The sequence below is a fragment of the Rhinatrema bivittatum genome, chromosome 5 (genome assembly GCF_901001135.1).
Source record: "Rhinatrema bivittatum chromosome 5, aRhiBiv1.1, whole genome shotgun sequence".
NCBI classification, from domain to species: Eukaryota; Metazoa; Chordata; class Amphibia; order Gymnophiona; family Rhinatrematidae; genus Rhinatrema; species Rhinatrema bivittatum.
In genome coordinates, this window is record NC_042619.1 from 169,587,785 (window position 1) to 169,602,073 (window position 14,289).

Genomic DNA, 14,289 nt, shown 5'->3' on the forward strand with positions numbered 1-14,289 from the left:
TGATGTGCTCAACACCAGCTCGCAATATCAATTCTCTCCTGCCTTTGAACGTTCAATGTGGTGACCATGTGGCCTTCTCTTCCTCTCTTCTCAAGCAATGTGGTGGTAGCATGGGCCTCATCTCTACTCCCCACTCTCCTATGCAGCATCGTGATGGCGGGAAACACTCGAGCTGCTTCCCCTTGCATCCTGTATCTCATCCCTGCTGGTGGGGGCCAAAAAATAAAAAAGCTGGGGGCTACCAGAAAAGCTAAAAAAGGAGCCGCTCAGCTGCAGGCTGGCAACAGAGTTCAAGCTGGTGAGACCAAGGAAAACTGTTGCAGGCCGCCAGTGCTGCGCTGGAGTCAAGGACAAGAGGCCACTGGGCTGAAGAAAGGAGAGAGAGGCAGGCTGCAAGGTGATGAAAAAGCAGAGCCATAATTGTAAAAAGAATGTGCTTCTGTCTTTGTGTGAGAGTGGAGGTGTGCTTCTGTGTGCGAGAGAGAGCGAACGAGGTGCTTGTGTGTGTGTGTGTGTGTATGTGTGTAAAAGAAAGACAGGAAATATGCTTCTGCTGCTGACTGTGTGAGTATGAGAGAGAGAGAGCTTGCTTCTGTCTGTGCGTGTGTATGATGAAGAGAGAGGTGCTTTTGTGTGTGTGTATGAGAGAGAAAGAGGGAAGTACTTTTGTGTGTGTGTATGTGTGAGAGAGAGAGAGAGGGAGCATACTTCTGCTGTCTGTGTGTGCATATGGACAAAGGTAGTATGCTTCTGTGTGTGTTTGAGAGAAACAGAGGTGCTTCTGTCTGTGTGCGAGAGAGAGGGAGTGCTTCGGTCTCTGTGCATGAGAGAGGGAAGGAGAAGAAGGTTTGTGCATTTATCTCTGTTCTGCTAATCCACAACAATCTTAGGATGACTGTAAATCAAATGTTCCCAGATATGAAGAGCGTGACATTTTTTTAATCTTTATTATTAGGTATTATTTGATATGTCTCCCAAACATCCAGAACATATTTCAAAATAGTAAATTTAAAAAAATATATAGTTTTTAAAACTTGGATATTCTATTAGTCAACTGTTTTGAAATATTTGTGCATTTTTTAATATTTTTTTATTATTATATTTTATATTTCTTGGTTTTACTATTTGATGTTTTGTGAGGAATGATAATGTTTCTGTTTTATGTATGCAGTGTCTAGCTTGATGCAGTTTCTAGTTCAGTTTTCTTTGCACATTTCTGTTTATATTTTATGGTGACTAGAATCAGAATTTCTAAGCTAGAGAATATTTTCATCCTTATTAGTTATTTGATATGTCTGCTGTTTTGAAATATTTTATTGGTATTTGGGAAATATTTTAAAAAATTCTCCAATTAGTTTTTATTTATTGGATATTCTATTCATCAGCTGTCATGAAATATTTGTTCATTTTTTTAGCATGGTTTTATTTATTTTTTTATTTTTGTGTTTTATACACCATCATTCCATGTGGAAATCACTAGTTCATAATGGTGTACAGGCTTGACTTTCATAAATAAATAGTGAAAAACTGAGGTAGGCATAAGTACAGGTAGTAAACTAAGGAAACATTTAGAGACAGAAGGTGTGTATCTAAGACAGGAACATCTAAGGAAATATATAACTGGTTAGGTCATAGGGAATTGGTCAGGACATTTCTGGTTATCAGACTCATCACAAACTGGAGTTTTCTATTAGACAGTAGGCATTTGTGAATAGCCATGTTTTTAACTCGCTCTTGAATTTTTAAAAATCTGTTATTATTCACAGGTCCTCTGGATTGGAGTTCCATAGTTTGGGCCAGCGACTGAAATTGCTCTTTCTCTTGTTTGCGTTAGATGAGAGTGTCTTATGGTCAGGATTTCTAGGAGGCCTTTGTTTTGTGATCTGAGCGTTCATAGTAGAATATGTGGTTTAAATGTTATTCCCATCAGAACATTGTTCGGATAAATGTTATTGAATATTATTGTAAGTAGTTTGTAGATTATTCTTGATTGTACATGGAGCCAATGTAGAGTGATCAGAATTGAGGTGATGTGGTCATATTTCCTTGTTCCAGACAGTAGTCTAGGTGCAGCATTTGCAGTACTTGCAGGGGTTTTAGGTGACTAGTCAGAAGTCCCAGAAATAGGGAATTACAGTAATCAAGGTTTGAGATTAGTGTTTGTAATACTGTTCTGAAATCTGCTGTGTTTAGTAAAGGTTTTAATCTGCTCAAGATTCGAAACTTGTAGAAACCTGATTTGATCAGTTTGCTAATGTGGGCTTTAATTGTTTAGTTTTCATCAATTTGAACTCCTAGATCTCTCACTTGAGTTACTGGGATTAAATGGCATTTTCCAAGATCTATACTTGTTAGGGATGTGAATCGTGCTTCTGACGATTGAAAATATCGTATGATATTTTCAAAATCATCAGACATCGGGGGCTCCCCGAAACCAATAGGAAAACCCCAAGAAATTGTTCGTGGGGTTCTCTTATCGTTTTGGGGGAAGGCGGGAAAAACGGCACACAAAAACAATCCCTAAATCCACCCCGACCCTTTAAAACTGATCCCTTAGCTTCGCCCACCCTCCCAAACCCCCCCAAAACTTTTTACAAGTACCTGGTGGTCCAGTGGAAGTCCCGGGAGTGATCTCTCACTCTCGGGCCGTCGGCTGCCACTAATCAAAATGGCACCGATGGCCCTTTGCCCTTACCATGTGACAGGGTATCCGTGCCATTGGCCGGCCCCTGTCACATGGTAGGAGCACTGGATGGCCCACACCATTTTTAAAGATGGCGCCGGCCGTCCATTACTCCTACCATGTGACAGGGGCCGGCCAATGGCACGGATACCCTGTCACATGGTAAGGGCAAAGGGCCATCGGCGCCATTTTTATTAGTGGCAGCCGACGGCCCGAGAGCGGGAGATCGCTCCCGGGACTCCCACTGGACCACCAGGTACTTGTAAAAAGTTTTGGGGGGGTTTGGGAGGGCAGATGAAGCTAAGGGATCAGTTTTAAAGGGTTGGGTGGGTTTTTTTGTTTATCGGCTCGGACACAGCCGATAAACAAAACTGCGATCGGGCCGCACAAAAAAAAAAATTAACGATGTGAATCGGAACCGGAATCGGAACAGATTCCGGTTCCGATTCACATCTCTAATACTTGTTGGAATAGATTTTGGTTGGTTTCTGCTCAGCCAAATTATTTCTGTTTTTTGGGGGGTTCATCAATAGCTTCATTAGTGCAAGTTGTTCTTTAATTGTGATCATAAATTCTGAGATAAGTGATACTGTTTGTTCAAATTATTTTGTTAGTGGGATACAGAATTGCAGATCATTAGCATATAGAAAGAATTCCAATCCTAGGTCTGTTAGTAATTTGCACACGGGCAGCATATATATATTAAATAGGGTTGCAGAAAACACTGATCCTTGCACAATGCTTGTTGAACATTGGAATGTGTCAGATACATGATTGTTGAGTTTAATTTGGAAAGATCTGTTTGCGAGGAATGAGGTGAACACAGTACATTTCCTTCAATCCTGATGTTTCTCAACTGTCAGCAAAGCAGATTATGGTCAACAGTATCAAAGGCTGCTGTGAGATCAATCAACACTAGGCAGTATGATTTATTAGAATCAAAGGCTCAAAGTATGGTGTCAGTTAGGGATGGTAGGAGAGTTTCCATTGAGCAATTTTTCTGAAATCCAAATTGGTTAGGTTGCAGGGTTTTATTGTCTTCTAGATGAGACTCTAATTGGGTAAGCACTGCTTTTTCTATAATTTTTATGATGAAGGTTAAGTTGGAGATTGATCGGTAGTTGTCCCAATCATCAGAACTTCCTAATTTATTCTTCAAGATTGGTTTTATAACTGCTTGTTTTAGAGCATGGGGCATATTTTCTTCTGCAAGGGCAAGGTTGACTATTGTGATTGTAGGGGTTATAGTTTGGTTTACTTGTTTCAGCAAAGAGGCAGGTATCAGGTCAAGTGGATGAGTAGCTGGTTTTAGTTTAGTTATGATTTTGCTTATCTCCAGCTTTGAAACTGTGTCAAATGATGCCCAGTTAACAGGTGCATTAAAGTCATCTGATGTGTTAATAGGGTAGGTATAGGTGATTTGCTGTTTCATCCTCTGGATTTTTTCAGTTAATGCTATAGCATAGTCATTGCATGAAGTTCTTGTGAAATTATTATTCAAATTTTGGAGTGCAGAAGGGTCTTTTATTAGACTCTTAACCGTTTCAAACAGAAGTCTTGAGTTGAAAACAATTTTGTGTATTTGTTTTGCATAATAGTCTTTTTTGGATTTATTCATTTGTGTTCTGCAGTGTGATAGATATGATTTGTATCTTCTTAAAGAATCATCTGTAGGTTTTTCTCGCCAAAGTTTTTCAAATTTTCTGAGGTTTTTTTTGTTTTTTTCAGTTCTTCATTGTACCAAGGATTCATTTATTTGAGATTATCAAAATTTTTGTTTGAAGTTTTGGTTTGGATTGGGCTGTACTTGTCTGCTATTTCCTTAATCATGTTTTCCCACAAATCAAATGCATCATTGCAGCTGTTTAGATTTAGGTTGTTACTTTTGGTTTCTAATGCATTAGTTAGTGTTTCAGTTTTAATTTTCCTTCTGTATGTATAAGTTCTTGGAGGAGAAGTCCATTAACTGCTATTAATCAAGTTTACTTAGGGAATAGCCACTGCTATTAATTGCATCAGTAGCATGGGATCTTCTTAGTGTTTGGTAATTGCTAGGGATGTGAATCGTTTATCTGACGATTGAAAATATCAGACGATATTTTCAATCTTGCCAGATATCGGGGGTCCCCGATAGCAATAGGAAACCCCACGATTAATTTTGTGGGTTCTCTTATCATTATTGGGGGGGCGGGAAGAAAGAGTACTTACAAAAACACAGCCCGAGCCTTTAAAATTAGTTCTTTAGTATCCCCCTCACCTTCCGGACCCTCCCAAAGTTTTAAGTACTTGATGATTCAGTGGGGGTCCCGGGAGCATTCTCCCACTCTCGGGCCGTCGGCTGCCAGTAAACAAAATGGCATCGATGGCCCTTTGCCCTTAGCATGTGACAGGTTATCCGTGCCATTGGCCGGCCCCTGTCATATGGTAGGAGCACTGGATGGCCCGCGCCATTTTTAAAGATGGGAACGGGGAAAGCCATCGATGCTCCCCTAGTGATCGGCGTGTGCAAGGTGCACAAGTGTGCAACCCTTTGCGTGCGCCTACCCCGGATTTTATAACATGCGCGCACGTAGGATTAAAAATCAGCCCCTAGGAGAATAGTAGATCCTTCCTTCTGCAATGACAAGCAACCAAGATGCATCAAGATTACTTGTATACCATTTGGAAACCAGAAAAAAGAACTACATTCTCAGATTATGGTGATCATAGTATTTAGCTCCCCTTTTGTAAATAACAGGCTCACATAGGAAGGTAAATTTTCCAAGGTATGTCTAAGAGTAAAACAATGTTTTATGAGCAGAAATTGCTTCTTGCAAAATTTCCAACCTGAAGTGTGAGTGAACTTGTATATGTATCACTGCTAAGAGGAATTTCCAGGTGGGGAGCGATTTGGACTTATGCATGATATCGCATTTTCAAAAGTACAGTATACATCTAAATAATCCTGAAAATTTTCCATGCATATAACATCAGAATTAATTGTGTACAGTTAAATTTGTTGGGATAATTTTAAAAGTGGATTTATATGCATGTCTGCTTTGAAAATTTGTGTAGCATACATGTTTCTGTCTCCTAATTTAGGAAAGCTGTTATAAAGTCCCCCCCTTACCAATGGATAAAATATGCATCTTTTATCTAATTTTAGTTTGATTTTATGAGAATTGCATTGGCTATTATTATCATATTAAGTTAACACCAATCAGAGGTAGGTATTAAATAGCAGTTATTTTACTGAGGGCTCACAAATGAGTGTTGAGGGTGAGCATGACCCCCTGTTCATCATGACCTTAATAATACTCCTTTTGCGTATGATGTTCCTTCATTTGCACGCTTACACTCGAGTCTTGTAGGACTCCTTTAATGCTCATGTTAAGACTTTCTTGCATAACAGGAGGACCTTAACATGAATGCTAAATGTAATGTTTTAACTTACTAATTGGTTCACTTAATTTCATTACTGTTCTGTTGAAATTAATTATAGCCTTCCTTAATATTATCATGCCATTTTATCTAATATATCGATGTATTTTACTGTAGCTCCTAATGTCTTTAATTATGTGCTTTAATCACACTTACAAGATCAAACTCTTTTTAGAACGATCAAATAACTTGAAAACTACTAAAACGTTTGATGTGTCGTGGGAACTCTTAAGACTATGATATTGACCATGAAACAGCCCATAATGGATTTCAATAAATACTTAGGTTTATTGCTCATTGCTGTTTAGCTCTCATAATCCTCTGATTGGTTATATTATGCAGAAAGTATAGTATTACTGCCTTTCATTGTATAAGCAGCTAGACCTTTCTGTAATTCTTATAAAACGTGTCTATTCTCCACAGGAAAACATAATAGAGGTCATCAGAAATCAAGAGTTCTTACTACTCCCAGCTGATGAACTCCATAAACTCCTTGCGAGTGATGATGTCAATGTCCCCGATGAAGAGACCATTTTCCATGCCTTAATGATGTGGGTTAAATATGATATGCAAAAGAGATGCAATGACCTTAGCTTGCTGCTTGCTTATATTAGACTGCCACTGCTTCCTCCTCAGGTAAATTATTATGTTTAATTTTATAAAAAATAGCTTACCTATTTTTCCAATGCTAAATTTAATGTATTGCAACTGCATAGCACATTTCCATGCATCTATAGTTTTCTGCATTTTAAGGTACAAGCTATAAATGAAACTGACTTTTTCATGATTCCTTGATTATTAGGCAAGGTCAATTTGTGAATTTGCAATCTATAATGTCCATATATTTACTGTTAAATAGTTCTTTAGCTTTGCCAAGTCAATGAAAACCACTTGAATCTGGGGGATAATTTGATATCACAAAATTCAGAGACAAAACTACTGAGATATAAAATGGGTACTGCTTAGACCCATATAAAATTAGAATGTTTATAAAAATAAACCTTTAAGAAGAACTATTAAAACATAAATGACAGAATGGGAAACTTGGGACTTCACTCATTTACAAATGTTTTAGAGTTTACAATAAAGGTTTCTTTTGAGGTGCCAAGTAAAGATAAGAAATCATAAAAATTAATTCTTGAATGTATGCAAATAAAGTATAAGCACACATTGAATTCTCACTATATTCTTTTATTTTTTTTATTTCAATTGATATAGCATTTTTCTTAATGAAGTGAATGCAAATTGTTGTGATTTAACACAATTGTATGGAGATACTGACTTTCCATAACTGTTGCATAGTTAGATTCAGGAACTGGTTAAGTTCATATCCTCCTAGAGTATTCAAAGGTACTAAAATATAATATTATATACAGTATCTTCTAAAGAATAAAATAATTTTTCCATTATTTCAACATTAATTCATTCTCAGTTTTGGAAGATTGTTTCATGTGTCAAACAACCAGTTATGCTGTATCCCTTCAGTAGTTGTGAATATATTGAGAGCATTTGATTTGATTTACTGAATTTATAAAATGCTTTTCCAGAGAAAAACTGCCCAGGGTGATGAGCAGCAAATAAAAAGACCAATCACAATAAAAGCAAAACCTATTATAAAATACACAAAAGACAAATAAATGCCACAATAAAAGCAAAACACATTGTTAAGCCATAAAGCATAGCAATAAAACAAAGTGATGATGACTGGGTATATTTTATTTTGGTATAATGTTCTATATATAAAAAAATAAATAAATACAAAAAAAATACAAAAAATATATGTTCACTTGAAATTGACCAATGATTACAAATAAGGCTGAGTTATAAAGTGACACCACTCCACGATGAAGCCTATTGTGAAGGTCAATCACACAGTAAGCGTCTTTCACTAGTGTGTTTAGTTGGTACTTTTGGCAATCTGTTTGACACATTGGGTATTTGCCATAGTCCTTTACTTCTTAAATATATGGGGTTACGTGATTTATTATTTGATGTTCTATATGATGTTATTTTGTTTTAAAAAAGTTTATGTATGCTTGTAATATGCTTTAGCACACAAATACTGCTATAGACAGAATATAATAATTTTTAAATGAATAAATAAAATGCAATCACTGTAATCAGTATCCAGAATATGAAAAGAAGCAAAACAAATTAAGGGGGTCATTTACTAAAGGTTTTCTCCCATTTTGTGTCTATGGGAAAAATGCTTAGTAAATGACCCCCTGACATACATAGCATCACTAGCGGAATACCCGTGCTTCGCTACAGAGGAGAAGTTGATAAAAACGTGTAAGTTTATTTCATGCAAGTTGAGAAGTAATTGTTTTGAGTGAGTGAGGGCTTTGGAGTTTATATATTTAAAATGAACATGTTATTATTATAGAGTGAGGTTAGTGGTAATTAAAAAATGTGAAATGAATATGTGGAATGAATGTACTGTTAGTTACCTGTCACAACGTAATGATTTCCTTGTATACAACATTTGCTGTGCGACCCTCTGGCTGCAGTATGATGAGGATATCAGCTGAGCTGACTCTAGAACAGGCCACGTACAGCTGGCCATTGGAGAAGCAGTGGTGCCTCAAGTTAACACCAATGACCTTGAGAGTCTGGCCCTGAGATTTGTTAATAGTCATTGCGAAGCACACTCTGACCAGGAACTGCAGGCGTTTAAATTGAAAAGGTACGTCTGATGGTTTAAGGGGGATGCGAGGGATGAAAACTGTTTCCTCTCGTCCACAACCTGTGAAAATGATTGCTTCAATGACATTTCTGTGGAGGGACTTGACTTGAAGTCTGGTGTCATTGCAGGGTTTTGGTGACTGTAGATTTCTTAGTAACATAATTGGTGCGCCGACCTTCAAAATGAGATTGTGCTGAGGAATGCCTGGAGGATTGAGACTGTGCAGGAACTCGCCAGGGTAATGTACTGCATCGTCAACTTCGACGACCGAGTCCACAGACTTATAAGTTTTTGTTTCTGAGATGAACGTCTGCAGGAGAGTGGCATTGATAGAGTTTGTCATGTCATTTGTAGAAGTTAAAATTGTGCTCTCTCTAAACCACGATGTGTCCTTCATGTGGATGTTTTGAAGATACAGGTATACCTTTTGTGTAAGACTTTTCAAATCTGTGACCAGGTAACATAGGTTTGCCGGCAGTTTCACTTTGCCATCTTGTTCATGGAGAGTACCATCTCCTATAGCCAAAAGAAGGCATGAAAACTCTCCTGCCTTGATGTCGCCTGTCAAGTGCACCCTCATGTTCACTCTCAAGGACATGACTTTCACTGTGGGCCACAGGTAAGAGGATTTGAAAGAGGCTTTAACTTCATCGGCACGGGTCCCCCGTGGAACAACTGGCAGAGTCTGTCTGAAGTCCCCGGCGAGCAGTACTGTCAACCCTCCCATGAGGCTGTTGTTGTTTCGGATGTCTGGGAGTGTCCTATGGAGAGCCTCGATGCCACCTCTTTGAGCCATGGTGCACTCATCCCACACTATGAGTTTGCACTGTCAGAGTACCTGCGCCATGTTGCTCTGCTTGGAGATGTTGCACAGAGGTATTTCGGTGTTGTTGAGATTGAGAGGAAGCTTGAAGGCAGAGTGTTCCATCTGTCTACCTTCCAGAAGCGTCGCTGCAATACCAGAAGAAGCCACAGTAATGGCAATGTTTGAGTCTCTTCATACCCTGCCAAGCAACAGGTTGATGAGGAATATTTTACCAGTACCTCCTGGAGCGACTAGGAAAAAGATTCAGTCATGACTTCGTGATAGACATTCCTCTGCTCGGTATTCAGCCTTGGCTCGTTGTATTCAACTATCTTGGCCAGATCACAGATGTTGTAAGCCAGTTCTCTGGTTAGCTGCAGCGTTTTCGTGTTTGTTGATGGCGCAGGCAAGTCATACTTGTGAAGAGGTTGACCTCCTATAGCCAGTACACAATCCTGAAGGAAGGTGAGGCATTTGTTACAGATTGTGGATGACCGTTCTTGGACATTGTCTTGGAGAGATTCCCTCTGCAGCTGCCTATGAATATCCGCTGAAAGACTATCTTTATGTTTTTCCCATACTGGTAAGGGATTTTGCCATTTGACAGAACACCAACCTAATAGCGAAGAGCTGACGGATCCTAGGTGGCGAATGTGAGAGTACAGCTTCCTGGAAAGTATTGTCCCAGTGCGTATTGTCTTCTAACAGACCGAGTGCTCGACAGGCAGACTGGAATGTGGGTTGTAGCACACCAGCGACAGTTTTAAGATATTGAAAGAACGTGGGCCCTCTGACCTCATGAAGCAAGGGACAGAGATGTTAGCACTCTGAATTGTTTTGGTAGACTGTGTACACTCTACCAAGGACTTGGTCCTTTTGCATTCCTGGGTAGCCTGGTACGCGCTGTCCCTGTTTCCTCCTAACAAACTGGTTATTTTTCCAAACGTAGTAGGCTGGAACCTCAGAGTACAGGAGCTGTTTGGAAAAATCATCCTTTTTGCAAAGATCAAAGAACTCCAAGAGGATTGTTTGGGGAGGATTGTGTACTTTTTCTACAACATTGTCAGCTGTGAAGTAAATCCTCTGGCCGTTCTCCAAATGAACAGCGAGATGAACGACTGGGGGAAAATATTCATGAATAGGGAAACAGAATATGCACTAGGCTTCTTCAGAGCTGCTGATGTAATGCCCTGTCTCATACCGTGATACCTCATCATGTTGTTTCTCCAGGGCAAATTTGGTCTGGTCACTGCCCTTGTTGATGTATTTACAGATGTACTTGATTGATTTTACAGAATTACAAAACTTGATATTAATATGAGGATGGAAGGTTCGGGAGAGTACACGGTTGTAAGGGACCACCCATCTGTTTCTAGTTCAACTCCATTGATGGTGATGGTGTGGCCGCCATCGGAAGTAGCGCGCCATCGGTACTGGGGGTATCCGTCATCTTCTGTCTGAGTTTTTTTGATGAGTGGACGGGGTACTTCTTACTGCAGGATCTGCTTACCATGCAAGGGGAGTTTCTGTTTTGGAGTCCACACGGTCCATGAAGCATCATTGATTTAACGATTTAGTGGAGTAACTTCAGGGTCAGGAATCTCTGCAGTGATCACATGATCAATGAGGTCTGGTTTGATCCAATCTTGCAGCAATATGAGAATGTGGACATGAGGAAGACCTCGCTTTTGCCACTCTATCGTAGACATGTAGCAAGTAGTGGAACCGAAAAGGAGTACTCAACATTTTTTTTGGTGACACAGACGTGACCCTGGTGGGGTGTTGCCTTCAATGGCTGGAACGAACCATCAAATGTAGGAAAGTGAGAAGTGGTTAGTTTTTCCAAGGACATGATAGGGAATGACGGAGCCAAGTTTGAGCCTTGTAGGTACTCGGAAAGTTGGAGAATTAGTGATGAGTGACTGAGTGAGGGCTTTGGTGTTTATATATATAGATAGATAGATAGATAGATAGATGAATAGATAAAGCTAAAACATTCAATAAGTAATTCGGCCTTAAAATAGCTCAAAATATTATCATAGCCAGACTGAACATAGTAGACTACACCTAACAATTTAAAATACAAATGTCTACTTGAATTTTTTCTTGAAAAGCCAGCTTTTTGTTTGGTGTCTAACACACAAATACTAAGAGTTCCTGTTAATAGGAGTAGGATTAAATGGACAATTTTCTCAGTGGAAGGGAGTGGCCAGTGGAATGCCTCAGGGATCTGTATTGGGACCCGTACTTTTCAATATATTTATAAATGATGTGGAAAGAAATATGATGAGTGAGGTAATCAAATTTGCAGATAATACAAACTTGTTCAGAGTAGTTAAATCACAAGCAGATTGTAATAAATTGCAGAAAGACCTTCTGAGACTGGAAAATTGGGCATCCAAATGGCTGATGAAATTTAATGTGGATAAGTGCAAGGTGATACATATAGAGAAAAATAACCCATATAGGGAAAAATAACCCATGTTATAGTTACACAATGTTAGGTTCCATATTAGGAGCTACCACCCAAGAAAGAGATCTAGATGTCATAGTGGATAACACATTGAAATCATCAGTTCAGTGTGCTGTGGCAGTCAAAAAAGCAAACAGAATATTTAGAAAAGGGAATGGTGAATAAAAAGGAAAATGTCATAATGCCTCTGTATCGCTCCATGGTGAGACCACACCTTAAATACTGTGTACAATTCTGGTCGCCGCATCTCAAAAAAAGGTATAGTTGCGATGGAGAAGGTACAGAGAAGGGCGACAAAAATGATAAAGGAAATGGAACAGCTCCCCTATGAGGAAAGACTAAAGAGGTTAGAACTTTTCAGCTTGGAGAAGAGATGGCTAGAGAGGTCTAGAATGGGTTAATGTGAATCCTTATTTACTCTTTCAGATAATAGAAAGACTAGGGGGCACTCCTTGAAGTTAGCATATGGCACATTTAAATTAATCGGAGAAAGTTCTTTTTCACTCAACGTACAATTAAACTCTGGAATTTGTTGCCAGAGGATGTGGTTAGTGCAGTTAGTGTAGCTGTGTTTAAAAAGGATTGGATACGTTCTTGGAGGAGAAGTCCTTTACCTGCTATTAATTAAGTTGACTTAGAAAATAGCCACTGCTATTACTAGCAACAGTAGCGTGGAATAGACTTAGTTTTTGGGTACTTGCCAAGTTCTTATGGCCTGGATTGGCCACTGTTGGAAACAGGATGCTGGGCTTGTTGGACCCTTGGTCTGACCCACTATGGCATGTTCTTATGTTAATATACATATTCCCCTTTGAACTCTGAAGCTTCAGGACACCTCTGAACCAGTGAGCTCTCCACTGCCAAAAAAGACTCTATTTTCAAACATAAATCAAACTCTAGTAGCCAAGCAGGGGCCACACCTTTATATAATGCATTACAGTAGTCCAAATAAGAGATAACTATAGTATGCATAATAGTTTAAAAATAATATTTCTCTAAAAAGAGTCATGCAATGGGGGTCTTAAAATGCTCCTTGTTAGTGAAGTATGTGCCTCCATGGACACCCAGCTATGATATCAGAGGAGAAGGAGTGGTTTTTCAAACATACCCCAGTGGAAGGTGTCTAAGGTTTAGGAGTTTGAATATAGCCAAGATTCCGAGAGATTTCCGTCTCCTGGCTTTCTGTGGTGTGGGACTTGGGGTTCATGGTTGGATTCTCTGGATTTCCTGAGAGGAAGTAAGTGCTTAGAGCAGACATGAGGGGGGCTCCAAACAAGAATTTTGGAAAGATTCCTTTGGAGGAGAAACCTAACAGGTGGGCCAGTTCTGGTTTTACCCTATTGCATGCAGGCACGTGTAGTTCTGATTTTCCTAGGTAAAATGACATAAAGTCAACTAGAAATCCTAAACCTAACCCAGGTTTCTAGCTCTTTTGGGAGTCTTCCCAGAGTTTTGTTTAAGAGGAGTGGAAATACACTTGGGAATGGTCTAAGCTCCAGAAAGTGTGTGCTCTGCAAGTGAGGAGGTTCTACACGCAAGCAGAGCAGCAGTTGTCAAGGGAAAGTACCAGCGGGGCTCAAACCATTGACAAACAGGAGATAAATGGCCAGAGCCTTAGCAGCAGAGCCAGCCAGAGAACTGGAAGTAAGCAGGACCAGGAGTCATAAGAGACTAGGAAGAAAAAAGACGGCCATATCCCTGGGGGACTAGATAGGCTAAAAGGGTTGCTGGGAACAAGAAGTTGGGAACAAGAGGTCTATATGTTATATACTGTAAAGAGGACTAGAGGCTTGTTGACACAGTTAGTTGCTCTTTTCCTATTCCACACCCCATAAGGTTCCAGCATTCAACCTGGGAATAAGCAGATCTACAGTTTGGGAATCATCTTATAGCCTTAAAAGTTCTAGCCATGTCTAGTGCTCCACATGGAGGGTAGTAAATGTGCAATTTGCAATCCTCTTTTACTTCGCCAATGCTGGTAAATCCTAGCAGTTTTTGTGTTTATAATTTCTGCCGTGAGACCAATGCTCAGCACAAAATAGGAACACTCAGTTTGTAATCTTCATGATCCTGCGACCACCGTCGTATATCCAGCTTCAGAATAAGAGCATGAAAACTCCTCAGCTGTAGTCCTCTTGCCTTCACAAACTGCTATAAATCCAATGTGTCACATAATATAGGAAACACAGTTTATAGTTTCTTTATAACTTTGCAGCCTACTT

General features: G+C 39.4%; 1 protein-coding gene across 1 annotated transcript in view; it reads left to right on the forward strand.

Annotated features, from left to right (window-relative positions):
- The window catches only part of KLHL1 (kelch like family member 1), a 487,130-nt gene that overhangs the window by 230,272 nt on the left and 242,569 nt on the right, over positions 1-14,289 (forward strand). Inside the window, exon 6 of the mRNA XM_029603188.1 lies at positions 6,527-6,739. Within this exon, the coding sequence (XP_029459048.1) occupies positions 6,527-6,739 (213 nt within the window). The remainder of the gene's footprint in view (positions 1-6,526; positions 6,740-14,289) is intronic.